At 49.9% G+C, this 21,655-nt stretch overlaps 1 protein-coding gene across 2 annotated transcripts in view; it reads right to left on the bottom strand.

Moving 5' to 3' along the window:
- Positions 1-21,655, bottom strand: part of EVA1C (eva-1 homolog C) — a 76,380-nt gene that overhangs the window by 33,564 nt on the left and 21,161 nt on the right. For both annotated transcript variants that reach the window (XM_030328992.1, XM_030328993.1), the window contains exons 2-3: positions 6,668-6,864; positions 3,698-3,821 (exon numbers count right to left, since the gene is read on the bottom strand). In XM_030328992.1, the coding sequence (XP_030184852.1) occupies positions 3,698-3,821; positions 6,668-6,864 (321 nt within the window). The remainder of the gene's footprint in view (positions 1-3,697; positions 3,822-6,667; positions 6,865-21,655) is intronic.

Raw genomic sequence — 21,655 nt, 5'->3', positions numbered from 1 at the left:
GCACAAGTGCACAGCACCGTACTTTTACACACTCTGCCACAGCGTGGAAGGCGCACTGTCTTCACTCTACCGTTGGGTCACGGAGCCGACCCTGGGAGTTTCCCTATGCTATCCAAGGTCAAGCAGCAGCCACACAGCAAACAGGGTTATGAACCCAGAACTGCCAAAATCCGAAGCCTCACGGAAACCAAGATTCTCTGCAAGGATGAGATTTAAGGAGGTGAAGCGGGGTGCCTGCTTGAGAAAAGAAGGCTCTTTCTACTGAGGTTTGCTGGTAAAATAGCTCTCCCACCATCCACAGGCAAGCCCTGATTTATAGCGTTTGCCCATCTCCCTGGTGTAAATACTCCCGTTGTGGCAGATTTCACTGCACTCAGGCAGAGCTGGGAAGAAATGCCCACAGTCGGCTCTCACGATGAGGGCTGGCTCCCCGGGCCCCTGGCTGCAGCAGTGGGGGTGCCTTCTGAGGATCAGTGTCAGTGTCATGCTTGGGCTGGCATCAGAAACAGAGAAGAGCCGCCGGGGTGAGAGGGCTGCAGAAACAGAGGCTGGAGGGGGTAGGAATGACCTCTCTTCTGCCTTCCTCTCACAGTGGTGACAGGGACCGCCTCCCAGCCTGCAGGGCCTCGGGTCACCAATGTCTACATTACCCAAGGCGCTCTGGTCTGAAGGATCATGTCCCTGTTAAATTCGAGTTGAAATTCTGATGCCCAACTTGATGGTACTAGGGGGTGGGCCTTTGGGAGGGGCTTAGATCATGAGGGTGGAGTCCCCATGCATGGGATTAGGGCCCTGAACGAAAGAGACCCTAGAGAGATTCCTCGCCCCTTCTGCCAAGTGTGGTTACAGCAAAAAGACAGCCATTTGTGAAGCAGCGGGCCCTCGGCAGGTGCCAAAGCTGCCATCCCCTTGATCTCGGTCTTCCCAGCCTCCAGAACTACAAGAAATAAACTCCTGTTGACTATAAGCCACCCAGTTGATGGCATTTTGTTAGAGCAGCTCAAACAGCCTAAGATACAGGGCTGTGCCCCGCGTCTGTTACACATGGGGCAACCAGAGGGGACGTGAAAACCCCAGCCACGCGTCCTCCCTGCTTAATGCCCCTCACAGAAGGAGTCCACCCCCTTCCTTGCCCATCAGGTCCCGGGGATCCTACTCCAACTCCCCATCCGGTGCTCCTGCTGGCTCCCCAGAGCCCCCTGCTCTCTCCGGCCACAGCCTTCCATATGAAGTGCTCCTTCTGTGCCCGACCCCTAGTCTGCAGTCCCCAGCCCCATCACTAGCCAGGAAAGCCTTCCTTGCACCCCTGCCGGGCTCAGTTCCCCCTGAGCTCCTGGCACAGTACCAAGAGAGTAGGGTTCTCCTGAGATGTATTCTGGACAGATACGATCTTTCTGGAGAAAGCTGATATTTGCTAGAACCTAAAAGGCAAGAGGGAAGCAGCTATGCGAGGTGAATGCTCGCTGGATGAAAGAACGTGGAAGCTCTCCCAGCTGGAGCCGCCATCCAAGAAAGTTCTGCAAAACAGGAGTTGCCTTCATACGCCAACACCTGGCCCCACACCTGTGCACGGTAGGTGCTTCAGCGGTGTTTTGCTGAAATGACATGAGCAATCAGACCTCATCACTGGCCACAGTAATAAGGCTGTGGCCTGGCACTGACATAGTCGAGGTTCGGCCACTTCCACAGGGGCCTTTTTACGTCTTTTACGGGTTGGTCTTCTGCAACTTCGCATTATGAAAAATTTCCAAGAATATCACAAGAGACAGGCATATTCTCACTGCACAGATCCTTCAACCGTTAACATTTCGAACACGCTTTAAAATGAGTTGCCTTTGGGGCGCCTGGGTGGCTCTGTCAGTTGAGTGTCTGACTCTTGATTTCGGCTCAGGTCACGATCCCAGGGTCGTGAGATCGAGCCCTACATCAGGCTTTATGCTGGCAGCTCAGAGCCTGCTTGGGATTCTCTATTTCCCTCTCTCTCCGCCCCTCCCCTACTCATGCTCTCTCTCTCTCTCTCAAAATATATAAACTTAAAAAAAAAAAAAAAAGGGTTGTCTTTTCCACCATGGAAGGAGGACAGCGTTTTTTGAGATTTAGCCATGGGAAGGACACTACTAAGAACACAGAGATGTAGACGGGATCTTCCTGAGTGAGACAGGAGGTGATGAGGATTCCTGGGGAGGGTTTGGCTGCTCTGCAAAGTTCGGGCCTGTGTGTGGGTGTTTGCGATCATGTACACGTGTGAGTATGTGTGTGACAGTGCATGTGTGTGTGATAGCACGTACAGGGGGGATTGTATGCATGTATGAGTGACTATGTGCAATGTGAGCGTGCAATCGTGGGTATGCATGCAAATGAGTGTGTGCATGTGAGTGTGAATGTGTGAACACACAGCATGGGGGAAAGAGCCATAGGGGCCGTTCTGAGGCATCTGGGCCCCAGCAAGGAAAGGGTTTAAGACAGAAGGCTGGGTATTTGCTGGAAGGTTCCAGTGCTTTCTCTGCAAATGTGCACTTGAAACTACTACACACGTATGAGCTAAAGCTTCACCCGCCTCCGGCACCTAGTCTGCCACTGTCTTGGGGGGGGATGCTGGGAACCAGAGGCAGAAACCAAGAGAGAACAAAATGCAGAAAATAAAACCAACGCGTTGGGGTGGCAGTGCAGAATGTTTAAAGTGATCATGCCTTCTTATAATCGTTTGGTTAAATATTGTTGCTATAACTTTGCTTTCTTTTCAGCAGGTTACTTCAGGGTCGCCAGAAGCCTCTAATGCTGCAGTTACCCACGGCTTCTCTCAAGCAGGCTCTCCACACCTGTACGTGTGACCTCCTCGCTGAAAGGCAGTTACTTGTGGTCTTTAACGGGTTAATCACAAAACTGATGTGCGTTACACGTGGCACAAGTCAACTGAGAAAAGTGCGAGAATCTGAATAAGAAAGGCTGCTCCAGCCAGAATCTCCTCCTCTTTCTTTCCCCTTAGGAAAAGACACTGTGTGCGGAGCCCCTGCTGTAGGTGAAAGCGGAAGAAGCAAGTTCAGAAAGATCTAGAACCAGGGGCTCCAGCAGCAAATGTGCCCCCCGGCCCTCTCGAGAGAACCACAGGCCAGCGGCTGATGGTGAGCTTCCTTTGAGTAAGGAAAACCCAGTTCCCCATTTTGGGGAAAGGCAACTTCAGCCTCTTGCCACCCCTGATACCTTTAGCATGGGTACAACTGGGTTTTACATATTACGAAGGATTTAAAAAAAATTTTTTTTTAATGTTTATTTATTTTTGAGAGACAGACACACAGAGCACAAGCAGGGGAGGGGCAGAGAGAGAGGGAGACACAGAATCGGAAGCAGGCTCCAGGCTCTGAGCTGTCAGCACAGAGCCCCACATGGGGCTCAAACCCATGGACCACGAGATCATGACCTGAGCTGAAGTCGGACGCTTAACTGACTGAGCCCCTCAGGCGCCCCTACGAAGGATGTTTTGAATTCAAGGATTTGAAGAATGCACATGGATATATGGCTGCACACACACGTGCACACACACACCACAAAAGAATAGGTAGGACATCTCTATTAACAAGTTTCCAAGTTGGACAAACACCCACTGGCGGAGAATTTCCATCAGGGGTGTGAATAAAACAGGAAATCCACACCCCAAACACACTGTCCCCCCCCCCACCCCGCCCCAGAAGTTACTTACTAGGCTGGCATTTAAAGGAGACCAGGAGGTATTTACTGCTTCCTGGACAAAGGTCAGGTCCAAAAACACGGCTATTGACCAGGAGATGGCAGGCACGCTGGTTCTGGCATTCATCCAGCACCTTCTAAAATGAGGGGGGTAGAAAAGGGATAGGCTTGAAAACCACACACGATGTCTGTGAGACCCCACACCCGGGCTGCTCTGGGCTCTGACAAGGAAAGGACACCTGTCTGCTTGGCCTGGGGGCCACACAAAGAACCTTCGAGCTGCTATGAGCTGTGTCTGAGACCGCACACCTGTGCATTGACCAGGTCGGCTCCCTGTCTCCCTGTCTGTCCCAGAGCAAGAAACCCGACCCTACGGCGCCAGGCCCCCACCAGAAGCCCAGCCTCCAGTCTTCCTTGAGTGGAAGTGTTGCCGATGGTTTTGACCGAAGTGCTGCATCATGGAGGCTTCGGGAAACACGAGCGAGACCCGAGGACCTCAGAGTGTGGGCCAGACGGGACGCGGAGGTCCCTTCCGGAAGGCGTCCCCCTGGCTGCAGAGCTGAGAGAGCCCTGTGAGGACCAGGAATCACGGCCGTCGCTCTACATCCTTAGAAACGGCCGAGCACAGACCACAGAGAACTCAGCATTTGGGGGAGGCCTTGGGAGACCCAACCCAAAACAGGCCAAACAATAAACATTAGAAAGCTGATTCTTCCCACCCTTGCCAACCTGGAGGGCACAGGGCCTACTTGTTCCCCAGGGGGTAATTTTCCTCGTTGGAAAACTCAGGCCTTCTGTTGCTCATTTGGCTCCAAAGTTCTCCTTCAAATCCTCTTTCCCTCATTTTTTTCCCAGACAGTGCACACTCCTTTGTGAATGAATCTGTTCCGTGCAAAAGCCCATGAATCGCCCTGTGGAGGGTCACAAAGGGGCCTCACTGCCGTGCTTCCTGTCTCCAAACACAACAGGCGCTGCCTGTAACACACAGGTCTTACACTTATCCGCTAACAGGATACCCAGCACACTATACGTTTCCCAAGAAGCTAGTCACTACTGTTGGACTCAATTTACCTCAGCTTCACGAGCCTGTCCGTATCTCCATGCTCTCATAGTAGATTATGGAATATCTCCATGAAGGCTGCTGGCCTTACCAGGCATCCCCTGTCACCTCAGGGGCCCGGCAGAGGTGGTATGAAATCTGGAAAAATGCCGAGGGACCCCCCCCCCCCCAGAGGACGGGACATATCCTCATGGCTGAGGGTCACCGTGCAATGACTCAGCCCTTGTGTGGCTCCACGTGATACAACCACAGAGTGGGACCCTAGGCGGGGCTGTTCCCAAAGGGGGTTAACAGCTGAGAGCTGCGTGGGGCGGGGGGATTTCCTGTCGGCATTCAGTCACGGGCCAGACCAGCTGAGGTGCCCCTGGGTGGACATCGACACCTGTTCTCTCCAGCCTTAGGTGACCTCACTCTGCGGAGGGGGAAGCACTTTGCCTCAGTTCCCAAATGCTGCCCAAAAGACACAAAATAAAGGATCTCTTGCCCTCTGGATGAAAGAGCAGTGCACGGGGGATGTTTCTGGCAAACAAACCTTCTGAACAACAATTGGAGTCGTGTTCACAAATGCTAACTTGTCTGCCTGGCTCTGGAAACGCCCGCTTCCCTCAGGCCTGCCTGGCAGAGCCAGGCACCATATTGGAGAGCGAGGGTGGTGCCCATTCTTTGCAGCTCCAAGGTGCAAGGGGTTCATATTTCCACAAAGCAGGGCACCCGTCCTATGGCACCGGCCGGTGTTCTTTTTATGCACCTAGGAGAGCGGCAGCCGGCCTGGGGGGCGGGGAAGGGTGGGCAGGGCAGTTGGGGTAAGGACTGGGGGCAGGCCAACTGGGATACAGCTCCTGGAGTGGCACCCCAGGGACAGGACTGGGGGCTGGGTGGGGCACCCACAGGAAGTAGCTGCTGGTCTCCAGAAGCAATAGGTGGCCTCTCCTCGGGGGGTGTGGAAGCCACGTCCAGGGATTTCACTCAAACACATCCTTTTGGCTACTCGGCTGGTATCTTTACCCATCACATGGCCATTCTAGATACTAAGACGCTTGGAATGGAAGCAGTAAGTGGTGTAAGAAATAGAAAAATCCTTATATTATCACATGAGTTTGGCTTCTCCTCTTTGGACCTCAGAGAGAGCTACATGGCATGAACACCAATTCCATCAGGCCTTAGTCTTCCTAGCAAATTTATCTTTCCCCCCATTTCCTGCGGCTGAAAAATAGTCGAAGAGCCATGAATAGTCTAAAATCACCACTGAAATACTAGTCTTGACCTCTTCCTATACCAAATCTTTTGCTAATCCCAACCCCCCCCCAAAAGAAAGTCTTAGCTGCTCCCCTCCCCAAATTCCTGGTACTATATGACAGAAAAGCAAATCAGCAGAGGCCGCCCAAAGAAGCTCGAAACAAGAATAATGTCATTATCTACAACTGGAGAAGAAAACCATTTTTTTTTTTTTAAAGACCATGATTGCTATTTCCCTTCCTCGAGAGCATTCTCTGAGAAGTTGGTCAGGATCTCGACTGTCTGCCTCACACAGCCCCCCGTGGTTTCCACTAAAGGAGTCATGTTCCCTCTCTACTGGGGTATCGACGGGACAGGTGGTCCTGGAGGGTGAAGGCCAGCACGACTGTACTTTGCTTTACGGCAGTGAGGGGTACGTCTCTGAATAAATTCGTAAGGCAAGCGTATTAAGGGAGCTCCCCAGCAGGCAGGAATCCCATTTAGTCTTGTTTGGTGAAGAACCTTTTCCAGAAGCAAATAATAGCTCACTTGTGAAACCAGTGATTTGTATAAGTTGGGGTTTTCGTGGATCAGGTTTGCTTTGAGCAAACTATATAATCACTAGCATATATACAGAGAGAGAGAGAGAGAGAAGGAGAGAGAGAGAGGACCATTTTATCATCCTAAAACATCTACGAAAGATAATACCTGCAGTGTTGTGGGTGCCACGCAGGTTAAGCTGTCTTCCCTCTGGGAGGCAGGCTGCTGGGTGCTACACATTTGGTAATCTTGCCCATAGAAGGCCGACTGGACACTTATCGTAGAATGCCGAGGGCATTGTAGATTCAAATGGTCCCCATCGCAGGCATAGGCGGTGTGGTTCTGCAGGAGTTTGGTTAGGTAACCTGGAAAATATTCAGCTGGGTTACAAGAGGCCCAGGAACTCACCACTCCTTCACAGATGTCCAAGCAAGAGGACCTCAGCTCCCCAGGGGAAGGGCTGGTCAGTCCGGAAGACGCCGGGTGGAGCTTCCCTAGCGGCTGCCGTGGAGAAGACCCCAAACGAGGCTGGTAGCTGAGACTAATGGAGCCAGGTGCCAGTTTTCCCATCTGGGTTGTAAACTTTGGTCTGGAGTGGCCCATGGGAAGGCTGGGAGGGCTCTTTCCCTTTGGGATTGGCCAAGGGCCAAGAAATCCTGAAGCATCTCCATAAAACGGGAAAAAATTCCAAGTGGGGGTCCCTTGGGCATGTAGTTGCCTGTCCCTGGAGAGATTCGGGCTCCGTGATCTCCCTCTTGCTAGGCCAGGCCTTCCTGGAGCGAGGGGGTGCCATTTCATTTCGGGGTAACCACTCCTGGGCCCTGGATAGGAAAGCAGGGCAGCCTATGTGGGGTAAGGGCCTGCTATGGGGCCAGGGGAAAGGGAGGGATGGTGGGGCTCTGTTGCAGGTTGAACAATGTCCCACCTCAAATTCATGTTCACCAGGAACCTCAGATGTCACTTAATTGGAGACAGGCTCCTCGAAGATGTGATTAGTTAAGATAAGGCCATACTGGAGGAGGCTGGCCCTTGATTGGTGTGACTGATGTCCTTATAAGAAGAGACAGAGGGAAGACAGCCTTGTAGAGACTGGAGTGATACATCCACAAATCAACGAACCCCCAAGGGTTGCCTGCAACCACCACGAGCTGGAAGAGGCAAGGAAAAGATTCTGCCTTAGAACCTTCAGAGGCACCAATGGCCCCATGACACCTTGACCTCCGCCTTCCAGCCTCCAGAGGGAATGAATCTCTGCCATTTCCAGCCACCTCAGCCTCCGGTCCTTTGTTACAGCGGCCGCAACAAACTCATACAGGCTCCGGGTCCCAGCCTCCCTGGCTCCTTCTCCGAGCAGACTGGCCGAGCCACGGGGCCCCGGGCTCTGAGGAGCTGTGTGCGTGACCTGGCAGGCACAGGCGGCCTGGACCACTTCTCAGGAAGGAGGAAGGAAGCTTCATCTGAAATGTAGATTCCTTTCCTCCTTCTCACACCTCATGAGGTCAGTCGCAAGGCAGCTGGGAGGGAAGCCAGGGACTTTCTGGTGAGGTGTGTGGGAGACGGCTTTGGCAGGCCTCAGCCTCGGAGGGGGCGGAGGGGGTGTGGAGGAAGGCAGTTTCAGAACTCCCCAATTCCCACGCAGATGGCCCGTGCTTAAGTTATTCCTGTTTAAGTTTCATAATCCTCTCAGGCCACAATTCTCTGCAAAGGGCACCCACTCCAGCTCCCCGGCCTTCCCTGAAAGTCACAGTGAAAGGGACCCTGACGTCTGCCACAGGATGGTCACACTCACCAACCGGAAGGTGAAGAGGGGGACTGTTCGACATGTAACCCAGACCTGAGGCCTCTCACCGCCATCCCCTTTTTCCTTCCCACCCTTGAAAGCGGCCATAAATAGGCCAAGAAGGCCACTTGGAGAAGCAGACCCTAGCTTGAGCCGCAAAACTGACATCAGGCACGGGGAGGGGGTGAAGGGGGGGGTGGAGTCAGGGTCCTGCTGGTTAGAACAATGTCATCACTCTCACTGTGCTCCCCTCCAGGCACGGAGAGAGGAGAGGCAGAGACCCCCTCGGTGGTCCCATGACCACAAGTCGGCATCTTCCTGCGGGACACAGGCGGGCCGTGGTAAAGCCATGACTTGGGAAAGTTCCAGCCCCTTTGTGGGATCTCAACTCCCCATGATGAGCCACACCAGGGAACTCAGAGTCGCCCTCATGCTGCCCCAGGCTAGCACCCACCCCGAAGCTCCCCAGGCTGCTACGCCCTCCCTTGTGTCTCTTCAAACTCATCATTAAAACTTTCTCGCCCATCACCACGCCATTCCCCGGGACCACACTGGGTGACCAGCTGACTAAAATGTTACATCAATCCTGGGAGCAAGACTTCGCCTTAATGGTTTGTCCCAACCGTCCATGTGTGACTCTAGCTAGATGAAGGAAACGACAGGGCCATGGGGGTGTTGGAGGCACAGGCCAGAAGGGGCCTGGGTCCCAGATTCATGGAGAAGATTCATGGAGGCTTCTCCACAAACTGTTACATGAGTGGGAAAGAAACTTCCACTGTTTGGACCACTCTTCTATTTGTCATGCAGTCTGTCCCCAGTAAACAGAACTTGATCTCCGTGGGAGCATTTACATCAAAACATGACGTGAGTGGGGTGTGGTGGCCAGAGCCCCCACGCATGCCATATTTGTATTCTGACGGTGCTCTGGAGGCAGGAGCTCAAGGCAGAGGATGGCCTCTCAAGGCCTTCCGGGCCCTTCTGCACTTTGAGCGGGGAGAGGAATGTGTCAGTCCTAACAGCATGAGATACAAAGAAGACACTTCAGCAGTAACATCTGCCCTATGCTCAGTCCAGTTCCTTCTTCAAAAAGCTATGCCTATGTCCGCCCATGATTCAGCACTAAAATGAAGTGAGCGAGGAAACTGCAAACAGACACGGAGGGAACTTAAATGCACATGAGTAGCGAGAGAAGCCAGGCTGAGGAGGCTACAGGCTGTATGATGCCAACGACATGACGTTCTGGAAAAGGTACAACTACAGAGATGGTAAAAAGATCAGTGGTTATCAGAGGTTTGGGCGAGGGAGGGCTGAACGGGGGGAGCTCAGAGGATTTCAGGGAGATACAGCCACCCTGCAGGACACGAGCGTGATGGACACTTGTCAAAACCTCCAGAACACTTGTCATTATACACAGTCAAAACCTACAGCACACAACACCCAGAGTGAACCCAGAGGTAAACTATGGACTGTGGTCCATACTGTGATGTGTCAATGTGGGTTCATCAATTATAACCCATGTGCCACCCTGATGGGGAACATGGACAGTGTGGGGGGGGGGTGGCGCGCAGGGCGTTGTCTGTGTGGGCACAAGAGGTATCTGGGAACTCTCTGTAGCTTCCACTCAACTTTGTCCTGAACCCGAAACTGTTCTACAAATAAATGTCTATTTAGGGGCGCCTGGGTAGCTCAGGAGAGTAAGCATCCAACTCTAGGCATCAGCTCAGGTCGTGATCTCACGGGACCGTGAGTTTGAGCCCTGCCTCAGGCTCTGTGCTAACAGTTCAGCGTCTGCTTTAGAATCTCTCTCTCCCTCCCTCTCTCTGCTCCTCTGTGCTTGTGCTCCTGTCTGTCTGTCTCTCTCTTTCTCTCTCTCAAAATGAAATAAGTAAACATTAAAAAAGAAGAAGAAAGTCTACTTAAAAGAAAATAATTAAAACCACTTGGGCTTCCCCAGAATAGTGTTACCTTTGGGAGACGAGGGGTTGGGAACAGGGAGGGGTCATGAGGGTGAGCTGGCCAAGCTCTTTTCTGGATCTGAAAGGTGGATACATGTTTTACTTTGTGAAAGGTCACCCAGCCAGGCACTAGGGATAGGTGCATTTTTTTTGTAGGTAGGTAAATAAAACTGCTTAAAAAAACCTTTCTCTGACCAATGCTTTTAAGTAAATGAAGGACATCTAGACTCCATGGAGCCTCCGGAGGATCGACAGGGCAAGGACAGTGGAGAGATACCATGTTCTACAGCCGACCACAACCACACCAGATGCTACTCGAGAGTGACGGCAGGAGATGCCCCCGAGGACAGACCACTGGCCCTCAGACCTTGGGGTCAGGATCCCTCCACATTTGCATCCCACACCTCCTTCTGACTGGCCCACTGTGTCAGAAGAGGTCAGGAAGAAGGACAAGTTACAAGTATCTAGTGTTTTCAGCAACAAAGAGGACATCACGGACCTTCTTGAGAGGCATTTGGGATGGTGAGTGGGGACAGAAGCCACTGAGCGGAAAGTTGAGGAAATCCAAGATGGTTCATGTGGTAGGAAGCATAGTGGCCTCCCAATGATGTTCACAGGCCCCCTCCTGGGAGCCTGTGAACATGTTACCTTACAGTGGAAAAGGGACTTTGAGGTTGTGATTAACTTAGAAATCTGGAGATAGGGAGGTGATCCTACAGGATCATTGTAGGATCATTGGGCCTGAGAGGCCCAATAGAATCGCCAAGGTCCTTATAAGACGGCCAAAGTGGATAAAGGATGTGGCAACGGAACCAGATTTTGAAGCGATGGAGTCATGAGCCGAAGAATATAGGTGGTTTCTAGAAACTGGAAAAGGCAAGAAAACAGACCGTGCCCCGAAGCCTCCGGAAGAATGCAGCACTGTTCACACCTTGATTTTAGACCTCCGATTTCCAGAACTGTAAGAAAATACATCTGTGCTGTTTTCAGCCACCAAGTGTGTGACGATTTGTTATAGCAGCCATAGGGAACAACACAGTTTATACGGATGACTCTTGCAACAACTTGGTAAAGGGGAGGAGAGACACAGGGCTAAAGTTATAAGAACTGATGTCCGGGGACAGATTTTTAAACAACTGTGATTGAGTTAAAGCTGGGAGAGACCTCTGCACGTACGTGTGTGTGTGTGTGTGTGTGTGTGTGTGTGTGTAAATACATATGTAGACGAGCCCTAGGTCATGTGCAAATTATATTTCTCGCTGTGGGTTGAGGTGGAACACATTTGAAAGTGGGTCCTAGCAGGAGGGCGCTTGAAATGTTGGAGCGTGGGCTCCAAGCTAAATATAGGGCAGGAAATGAGCACAGGAGAGGCCCGAGGGAATAGAGGTCTGCTCAGATCCAGCAAGCTCAAGGTGGGTGCAACCACACCAGCAGGCTGCAGAGGCAGGAGGTTGTGCCCCATGTGATTTCGAGGCGGCGCACTTGGAGACCATGGCGATGTCCAAGAAGTGGCCGTGGAAGAGGGTGTGAGAAGCGGGTGGAGGGGAAGGTTGCTAGAAATGAGGATGCCCCCTGGACCAGGCATCTCCCAGGATACGAGTAGGAACTGGTGACGGAGCAAGAGCCTGCTGCCAAGGTTGCTCTTAAACAAAGGGCAGATGACAGATGACCCACTCCCAGTCCAATGCCCCTTCCAGTGTGCTGTCCAGCTTCCCCAGTGAGCACGTGCACTCTTTCCATTGCGTTGGGCAGAGTCAACACATTGCTTAGTGTTTCGGTCCATTCAGGCCTGCTATGAAAAAACACCACAGATGGGGTGGCTTATAAACAACACAAAATCATTTCTCCCAGGTCTGGAGGCTGGCAAGCCCCAAATCAAGGCACCAGCATGATTGCATTTTAGTTAGGTCCCTCTTCCTGGTTCAGAGCGAGCCCCATCTTGCTGTGCCTTCACACGGTGGAAGGGGCCATGGAACTCTGCGGCATCTCTTTTATAAGACATTAATGGGGTTAGGGAATCTCATTCATAAAGACTCTACCCTAATGACCTAATCACCTTCCAAAGGCCCTACCTCCTAATACCATCACCTTCGGGGGTTAGGATTTCAACATATGAGTTTCGGAGGGACACAAACATTCAGACCATAGCACTTCGCTTCTCTATACCTTGGTTTCTTGGCTGGTTCAAATGAGATCCCTTTTAAAGAATGACTACTGGGGCACCTGGGTGGCTCAGTCAGTTAAGCGTCCTACTTCGGCTCAGGTCATGATCTCACAGTTCCTGAGTTCGAGCCCTGCTTCGGGCTCTGGGCCGACAGCTCAGAGCCTGGAGCCTGCTTCAGATTCTGTGTCTCCCTCTCTCTCTGCCTCCCCCCCTGCTCGCACTCTGTCTCTCTCTCCAAAATAATAAATAAACATTAAAAAATTAAAAAAAAAAAAAGAATGACTACTAACGCAACTTTTTGTTGGCAGTTCTCTCTGGATTGAATGCCCCATCATTCCGGATCAATCAAAAATGCTTTATTTCTTAATACGCTCACCCAGAGCTCTTGGTCTAGCTCTATGTGTGTGGGCAACTATTTACTATCCTGAAAGAAAGCAGTAGAGCAAACTGTTAGGAAATCAGTCTTTGGAGCCTGGCCTGGCCTGGAAATACTCTGTTGTTCCTTGTTCATCTCACATAGTTCAGGGGCCAAGGTACAGCTTCCGTTTAACTCCAAGATCCTCTCCTGATGAATCTTTCCACTGTGTCACCAGCAGAAGCTTCCACAGCCATGGCCATGGCTAGAACTTTCCTTAAGGGATCATCTTGCAAGGCCTGGCTGGGTTGGGCAAATCTTAGAGTAGTTTAGATAAAGGCTTTTATGTGTTCCTTATTTTAAAGGCAGATGGATAATTCACAGGGAAGGAACCCCCTAAGAGTGCCAGGAGCTCTCCTCTGTCTTCAGAAAGACAAGGGGAAGTCACTCCTGAAGATTCTCATTCCTGTCACTTTTACGAGGAAAAGCCATTTCTACAGAAAAACTCCAGTGACCAGAGAATGACCAGAATGCAAATGACCAATTTTCAAGGAATCGTGGGTGTGCCCCAAAGTGTCCCGTGAGAGGAACAAACATTACGCGGGGGAGAAAGGAGGTTAAGTTATAGCAAAATGAGGCTGGGATGTACGGGTTAAAACAAGGCAAACACAGGTCTTTCCCTGAAGCATTTCCCAGGGCCACAGACAGGCCCATGTGCGCTGCAACTGGCAAGCATCGGAAAGAGGAGATAGAATCCCTCGCACACAATTGACCAGCCCTCCATTTTTTTTTTTTTTTTTTTATATTAAGCATCTAAAGGTTATTGTTAAACGCATCACTCTTAAGGAAACGGTTAGAGTTCCGTAAAACACAGTGCAGACGGCTACATCTAACTTGGATGATTTCAGAAGGTAGTTCAGAATCCCATAGGCCTGCGGAAACCTCCATGCGGCATCTGTGGGTGGGGAGGAGGAGCCGGAGCCGAGGGTCAAAAGCCTGAGAGCAGGGTTCAAAGCGGAATTAAGCTGTGTGACTGTGGCCATCACCTCTCAGCCTCGGTGTCCTCGTGTTTTGCGGTGAGGATCAGATGATGTGAAGGGCATAGCATCTTTATCGGCCATAATCCACGGCACCTGTCCGGGGTATCACTATTGGATTGTCAACCTTGAAGAACACGAATTTACACAGAGCTCTTTGGCGGCTTGCAAATCAAACCGCACTTCCGTAAGCCCCATCTGCTCTGAGCACTGATGGGAGGACGGTCAACTCACAGACAAGCGCATGGCCCAGTAGCCACCCTCATGGTCCAGAAATGTCACTGCTGTGCTTGAAGGGAAAGGGAAATTTTCCTTCTTTCCTGCCTGCCTTCCTTTCCATCTTTCCTTCATCCCTCCCTCCCTTTCTTCTGTTCTTCTTCTTTCTCTCTCCTCTCTCTCTCTTTCCTTTTTTTTTTTTTTTTTTAATAATTAAGGTTTACAGCATTACAATATTTAGAACAGGCCAAACGAGCTGCAAATCCTTCCTCCTTTCTTTTCTGAAGTCAGAGCCCTCCGCAAGAGTCCAGGTTTCCCAAGGGCTAATGGCTGCCTGAGTCACTCTAAGCACAGGATATAAGTACGTTAGTTGCTGGCCCCACATCCGTGTGCTAAAGTCCCCCAATCACCAGGGGCCAATTTCCCAATCTTCCTTCTGGGAAGAGAGTAGAATTCAATTATATTGCCCTTGCTACCCCCCCCCCTTCCCCACTTATTTAATAAAGCAGCACCTTCCAATCCATTAATGCCTTAGATAAGCGACTACACCCTTTTATTCACAAATACTCAAAGGTGTTTCTACATGTTTGAAGTTCTTTTCCAGAAAAGGGTTTTTTTTTCTTTTGTGTTTGTGAGTGTGTTTGGAGAATTGGCAAAAGCAGGAGCAGGGGGCAGTCCACGTGGCTTTAGGGCAATGAGTCAGTGTTTCTAAGAGCGCAGGAAAGGCCCCACAACGGATAAAGGGCTCATGACTGGGCACCACACACCCCAGAGCATTATGATCAAAAAGTAAAGTCAGTTTCAGTGATTTCTCTAGGCCTGGGTCTGGCACGAGAAAGTTGAACCTGGAGGTTTATGATGAAGAGAACGATGGCCTTCAGTATATATCTTCGATGTTTGAGGAGGAATCACAAAGGTGAGGGACCACCAAGGGTGGCCCTCTGATCTAACGGTGAGCTCAGATCCTGGTCCCAAAACAGACCAGGGGAGGACAGAAGGGGAACTGAGGGTCTACATGGGGTAGCAACCATACATTTTCTTCTGAGCACATGAGAGGAGCACATTTCCCAGTCCTGCTGTGTGGGCCAGTGGAAAGCTCTGGCCAATGGAAACAGGGCAGAAGGGACGTCGGCCACTTGCAGATATGGCCCTTGAGACTCCACGCGACCCTCCACTCCCTCTCTCTCCCCATCTGCTGTCACATGTGGAAGACAGAAGGGACAGGGACAGCTCTGAGGACCCAGAAGATGGGGGAGGCACAAGACGGAAGGAATCTGGGTCCCTGAATGACCTCATGAACACAACCTCCCCCTTTTCTAATTACACTGGACCACAGCATGAGCAAGAACTAATCCTTTATTCTGTTATTCCCCTGGGGTTTGGGAGTTGTGCGTTTCAGCAGCTAGCCCTACCCTGTCTAGTACTCCAGCATTCTGTCAACTGGTACCTGTGTTAAGTAGAAAGCTGGCAGGACTTTGAGTAGTACCGAAAACTTTCACCAAACACACCCCCTGTTGGTTTGTGACGGTGGTGCTGACACCATTTCACATGACCTTCAATTTCACCAGAGGAGTCATTTCTTTGAGTCAAGACCTTGCAACCGAAAATCTACAGTTGAAGTGAGTTAAATTACTAAGGAGTTCAAAGGGATTAGCAGCCTCATTAATCAGTCACCGCTCTTCCTAATAACACTGACTTTTAAAAAGTGCATTAGCAAAAGTGGAAAGCAGAGGCCAGTGGGCTTCGATGGAATGCTCCCGAGGCAGGCGATACGGCCATGTACTTGTTTCTACACACAGATGGATGTGAGAGAGGGCGTGGGGCCGTGACCATGCTGGGCGATGCCCTTGCATCCGAAGTGCCACAGCACAGAGGTGGCGGCCATGGGCTATGAATACGGGGAATTCATGCTCTGAGCCCTCTCAGATCAGATGTGTGTTTGGGCATACTGAGAACAACCTCTTTAGACCTCTGTTTCATCATCCGTAAAACCAAAGACTTATGCCTGCTTTATACTGCTGATGTGCAAGGGATAAGAAATAGTAGGGCACCTTATAGGGTGGCTGGTACATCATTTTTTCTTCCCTGAGGAGAGCATCAGTGTACCAGAAGGAAACTAGATTGGCAGTCCAATCTCTGGAAGAGGGAGCCCCAAAGAAGGCAAGGGTGAAGAACATGCCAAATCCACATCTTCTCAGCTTAATCTTGGTTTGGTCGTGGGACAAAGACTTCTGTAAAAACGTAGATGATGTTTGCTTTCATATTTTATGAACTTGTCCCCAAACAGGTGCTCATCTCCATGATGGGGGGATTATGCCATTAATCATTTACCCTCAGGTTTCAGGGGCTGTAGAAGCATTTTTCATAGAAAGAGTACAATGTTCCCTAAAAAGAACCAGCTAAGTGCTAATTTGGGTAAGTTTGCTGGCCTCTGATAAGCCACTTTTCAGCCTACAAATTCCTGAAGTCCAGTTTCTGACCACTTTTTCTCAAGAGTCACCTATTCTCTTTGAGAACAAAACTGCTTGGTTTTCTTAAAGCCAAGTAAAATACTACTTCCAAAGGCATACAAACCCTACAAACTTTCCACGTTGCTTGTGCTTCCAAGAGCATTTAAAGGAGTCCCAAAGTGGATTGATTAAATACTCTCCAATTTCTAATCAGACATGGAGTAAATAACCCTGGAAATTGACTGCTGACCTTTCTCGAGGAAAGTGACAAGCCGATCCCTGCCCCACCACCACAGGCTCTCTCTGTGACTTTTCTGCCTTGAGAAAGAAACATCCTGGGGCGCCTGGGTGGCTCAGCCGGTTAAGCATCCGACTTCGGCTCAGGTCACGATCTCACGGTTTGTGGGTTCGAGCCTGGCGTTGGGCGCTGTGCTGACAGCTCAGAGCCTGGAGCCTGCTTGGGATTCTGTGTCTCCCTCTCTCTCTGCCCCTTCCCCACTCATGTTCTCTCTCTCTCTCTCTCTCTCTCTCAAAAATAAAATAAAAACATCTAAAAAATGAAATGAACATCCTGTATCTTTCAAGAGTGCCACACGGCACCCCATCACCCTTTTCCAGGCACACAGAGACTTTCCCATTGCCCCTGGACTTTGAATCCTTGTAGCCAACGCTAGGTTCTGAGAGTCACTTACCCAGTTCTCTTTTACCTTGTTACTTTTTCTCCCAACACCTCCCTGTTTTCTCTTCCTACACACCCACCTTCTGATTCATCAAGCCCCACACTTTCCCCTTTAGAATAGAATTATGTATGTTCTTAAGTGGATTTTTCTGTGTGGCTGCCCACGTGTAAATTCACGTGTATGGATTTCAGATCCCCGGGCCTGGCTAAGCACTTGTCTACACACGTCAATCCACTGTATGACTTTCTAACTCACCCAAACAAAAAAAAATCTAAAGTCCTTATGTGACTGGGCGCCCTTCTACCGTTGTGACCTCATCTCCTACCGTTCTCCCGTAGGCTCTGGCCGCAGTGCTCTTGTTTCTTAAAAACGCCACCCAAGCTCCCACCTCAGGATTTTGCTTTGGCTGTTCTTTTTGCCTGAAACCGTCTTCCCTCCAAATATATGCTCCCCCCGCCCCCCCCGCCCATCCCGCCCTTTGTTCAGATGTAACCTTGGGAGATAGGCCTTCCCCGGCTGCTGTGCAAAACAGCACACCCCCTGCCCCATCATCACCCCTGATTCTGCTTATTTCACGGCACAGACACCTGTTGTGGTGTCTCCCCTTTCAACCCGTAAGTCGGGATTTTGTTTCATTTATTGCTCTGTCTCTAGCACCCGGAAGGAATCTGACATATAGCAGGACGGCGAGGAATCGCGTTTTTAAATGAGTGAGAGAGTGAGGGAGACCAGCAGAGCAAGAGGAGGCCAGCGGAGCCTGAGAGAGTAGCAGATTCTGATGAACCCTTACAGCAACCGGCATGGCCCAGTACTTACACGTCTCCCTGTGCAGCTTCAAAGTCACCCATCACTAAAACTTCTATCTTTCTGGTGCCTCGACATCCCACAAACCGTGCGCAGTGACCAGGGTCATAAGGCTGGCCCCCGTTACCAGTTCCCCTGCCTGACCATGAGCTAGTCACATTCAATAAAACCCCTCATGCCTTTGCTTGTATACTCCATCTAACCTCCCCAAAGGCGTATTTGCCTATCCGTCCGCTCTCTCTCTGCTCCCCACCTGGTTCAGCTGCTCCCTGGGCACTCCTCCCATGTGACCCCCTGCATGGCCTCCGTGCCTCTGTCCTCTAGGACCTGTGTGTCTCATAACATCTTTAATTTCATGTGCCTCCGCAGGTGTAGTTTCCATGGCCATGATGGAGTGATCCTTAAAGACTCTACAAGAACTTACTCCCCAATTTGCAACACAGTAAAATACTATATTACATATATATGTATGTATTTATAATAATATGCTACTTATAGTAACATACTATAACTGTACTATAACTATATTATAGTATAACATACTATACCATATATATTTCCATATATAACATGTATACAATTATACTTATATTTATATACGAATATACACAGAAGGAAGGGTACCAATCAACTGATTAAAAATTACTCCAAGCATGCTCTGTTGGCCTTGAATTACAATCTTATGATTACACGCACTGTTTTATTTTGAACAAATCTGGTAGGAGCTCCTTCATGCTTTTCAACCAAAGATTTCCAATCCTATCGAAATGAACACGGGGCGCCTGGGTGGCTCAGTCGGTTGAGCGGCCGACTTCGGCTCAGGTCGTGATCTCACGGTTTGTGAGTTCGAGCCCCGTGTCGGGCTCTGTGCTGACAGCTCAGAGCCTGGAACCTGTTTCAGATTCTGTGTCTCCCTCTCTCTCTGCTCCTCCCCTGCTCATGCTCTCTCTCTCTCTCTGTCAAAAATAAATAAACATTAAAAAAATAAAAAAAAGAAATGAATACCTTGTTCAGTAACCAGGTACTAAACCCAGAAAGTTATTCAGTGAACACCATCTGGACTGGATTAGCGTAAAAGTAACTGGATCAATCCCATTTGCCTCAAGCACCTAAACGGAACACTTTTCCTTTTCTTTGGAATGCCGAGTAACCCCCAAACTACAGGGCCACTTGGCGATGAAGGCGGGGGACTGCAGTGCATTTGATAACTTAATGCAACTTTTTACCAGCACTTGAAACTCACATATGAAATCTACACTTGATCTTTTTCTGTTCGGAATTGGCCAAATTAGCAGCTCTATCCCCATGGACAACAAAGGGCTCTCAGAAATACTCAGGGAAGCTGACCAACCAGAAGGCCCAACGCAGCCCAGCGCACGGACGTGGGGGCAGACAGGTGCCGCCTTCCCCGCCCGCCCTGTAAACAGCCTTTCAACTTCAGATTGCTTATTTCACGTCTGCCTGCTGCCGAAATGTGTAGGATGATCAAGGTACGTGGGATATGTTCAAGGTCCAAATGAAGACTTCAGGGCACACATTCAGTTAATTGGGAAATTATATAGTGATTTCACTGCTCATTATAATGAAACTTTTTTTTTTTTTTTTTTTTTTTTACTTTAGAAATGATGCTGTTTGGTGAGTAGCACTAAAACCTCATAAGGCTATTTGGAAGGTTACAACGACTAGATTTAGGGGCAGGACAGGTTTGCTGTACTTTCAGTGGAACATGTTTCGTTCCTCCAAGCGGTGAACAAAATCAGAGCAGGGGAAGTTTCTAAAAGTTGAAACCAACCTAAACAGCCTATCCAAACGGCTGCGTTTGGGAACAGGCTGGGTGACCCCTTGTATCTATTACAGCCACCTCACTGGGTCAGTGGAGGATTTCGGACAGGCCCTTTGGCTTCCCCCTTCTTTGGTTTCGCCTTAGACTTAGGGGAAGTAACAGTATTTCTCCCTTTGTATTTCACAGACACAGGGGCAGCCGGACAAACGTAAAGAAATACGGGCGCCCACACAGTAATTGGGCTGGCCCCGCCTCGCCCTTTATATTCATCCTTAATTGAGTCCCTGGCACGCTCCCCCCAGGGCTGGGTTTAAAACTTCCCGAGCAGGTCCCGAGGGGGCCCCTACTTCCTTAATTCTCCTAGAAGCTGCTTAGTTACTCTTCTGTATCCTTCCTTTGTGGACAGTGGTTTTTTCTGACTGTCCTCACTCTTCATGATCGATCACCTTATTTTACATTCAACGGCTTAGGTCCAGCTGAGTGATTACACCTCTCACTTTTGAGCCCTGTTTGGTCTACTTTATTCTCCACCACCCCGGAGTTTTCCAGTTACTGGCTCCCGGCCATCGTCTGGATGGCTAAGTTGGGGAAAAGTCTGACCCTGGTCATTGGTATACACAGCCCACCCTCATTATTCACAGATTCCGTATTTGCAAATTCGCCTACTCGCGAACGTTGATTCGTAACTCCCGGGTCAAGAGTTGCAGGGCTTGCTTAGCTCAAAAAATTCTCGTCGGCAACGTGCACGGCCCCAGAGGAGGTGGAGCAGGGCGACAGATGCTCTGCCTTCTTGATCCAGCTCTCCTACCGAAAACAAGTGTCCTTTCCACGGTCTATTTAATGCCAGTGTTTTTCACGCTCTTGTGAAGTGTTGGTGACTTCGCGGTGTAAAATGGGTCCAAGCACAGTGCTGAAGGACCATCAGGTATTCCTAAGTGCAAGAAGGCTGGGTGAGGCCTTAGGAGGAATATGCGTGTGCCAGACAAGTTTCCTCCAGGCATGAGTTATACTGCTGTTGGCCATGAGTTCAATATTAACGACAAGGGGTCATGAAACAGAAACACGCATAAAACGAGGTCACGTATTCCCCTACGGATGAGTGTTCAGTATTTGCTAATTCAGTGTTGTAAAGCAATGGTCTTATAGGCTATAAGTACCTCAAATAACAAAAATCAAGTGTATTTATATATGAGATAGAGTAGGATTTATGGAGCCACGTGATCGCTAGCCTTCCGATTGGACACCTTTCTTATATAACTCAAACGTCAGAACTGCTGTCTGGGATTGCCTTCAGAACAAGGTTCAATGTGGCAGAACTTTGCCTTTGATTTTTAAAAAAACACAATTATTCATTCCTACTGTTTTTATAAAATCGTCAACCTTTAAAAAAAATCCTTGCCAGGGCGCCTGAGTGGTCCAGCAGTTCGGTGTCCGACTTCGGCTCAGGTCATGATCTCACGGTTAGTGAGTTCGAGCCCCACATCGGGCTCTCCACTGTCAGCACAGAGCCGGCTTCAGATCCTCTGTCGCCCAATCTCTCTGTCCCTCCCCCAGTCGTTCTCTCTTTCTCTCTCTCAAATAAATAAATAAATACTTTAAAAAATCCTTGCCATCTCCCTGCTCATTATGAAGCTCACAACAGCTAACAGTGATGCCAAGGAAGTCTTTCACTCTGGGTTGCACGGAAGGTGGCACAGCCAGCTCGTGACGGGGACAGGACAAGTCCCCGCTCCGGCTTCTGGTCTGGAGTCTCTTCTCCAGGTTCAAGGGGCTCCTCATGAACCTTGAATCCAGGGCTCCGAATGGAGGAGGAACTGCTCACCACTTCTCCTTCTACACTTTGTTACAAGGTTATTGCTATATATATATTATATATAATATTGGGGTGGCCTTGAATACTATGGTAGAGGAAGCACAGGGAGTGTTCAAAAC

This window comes from Lynx canadensis, chromosome C2 (genome assembly GCF_007474595.2).
Source record: "Lynx canadensis isolate LIC74 chromosome C2, mLynCan4.pri.v2, whole genome shotgun sequence".
Classification (NCBI taxonomy): Eukaryota; Metazoa; Chordata; class Mammalia; order Carnivora; family Felidae; genus Lynx; species Lynx canadensis.
The sequence above is the reverse complement of the archived record's forward strand: the minus strand, read 5'-3'. Positions and strand labels throughout refer to the sequence as shown.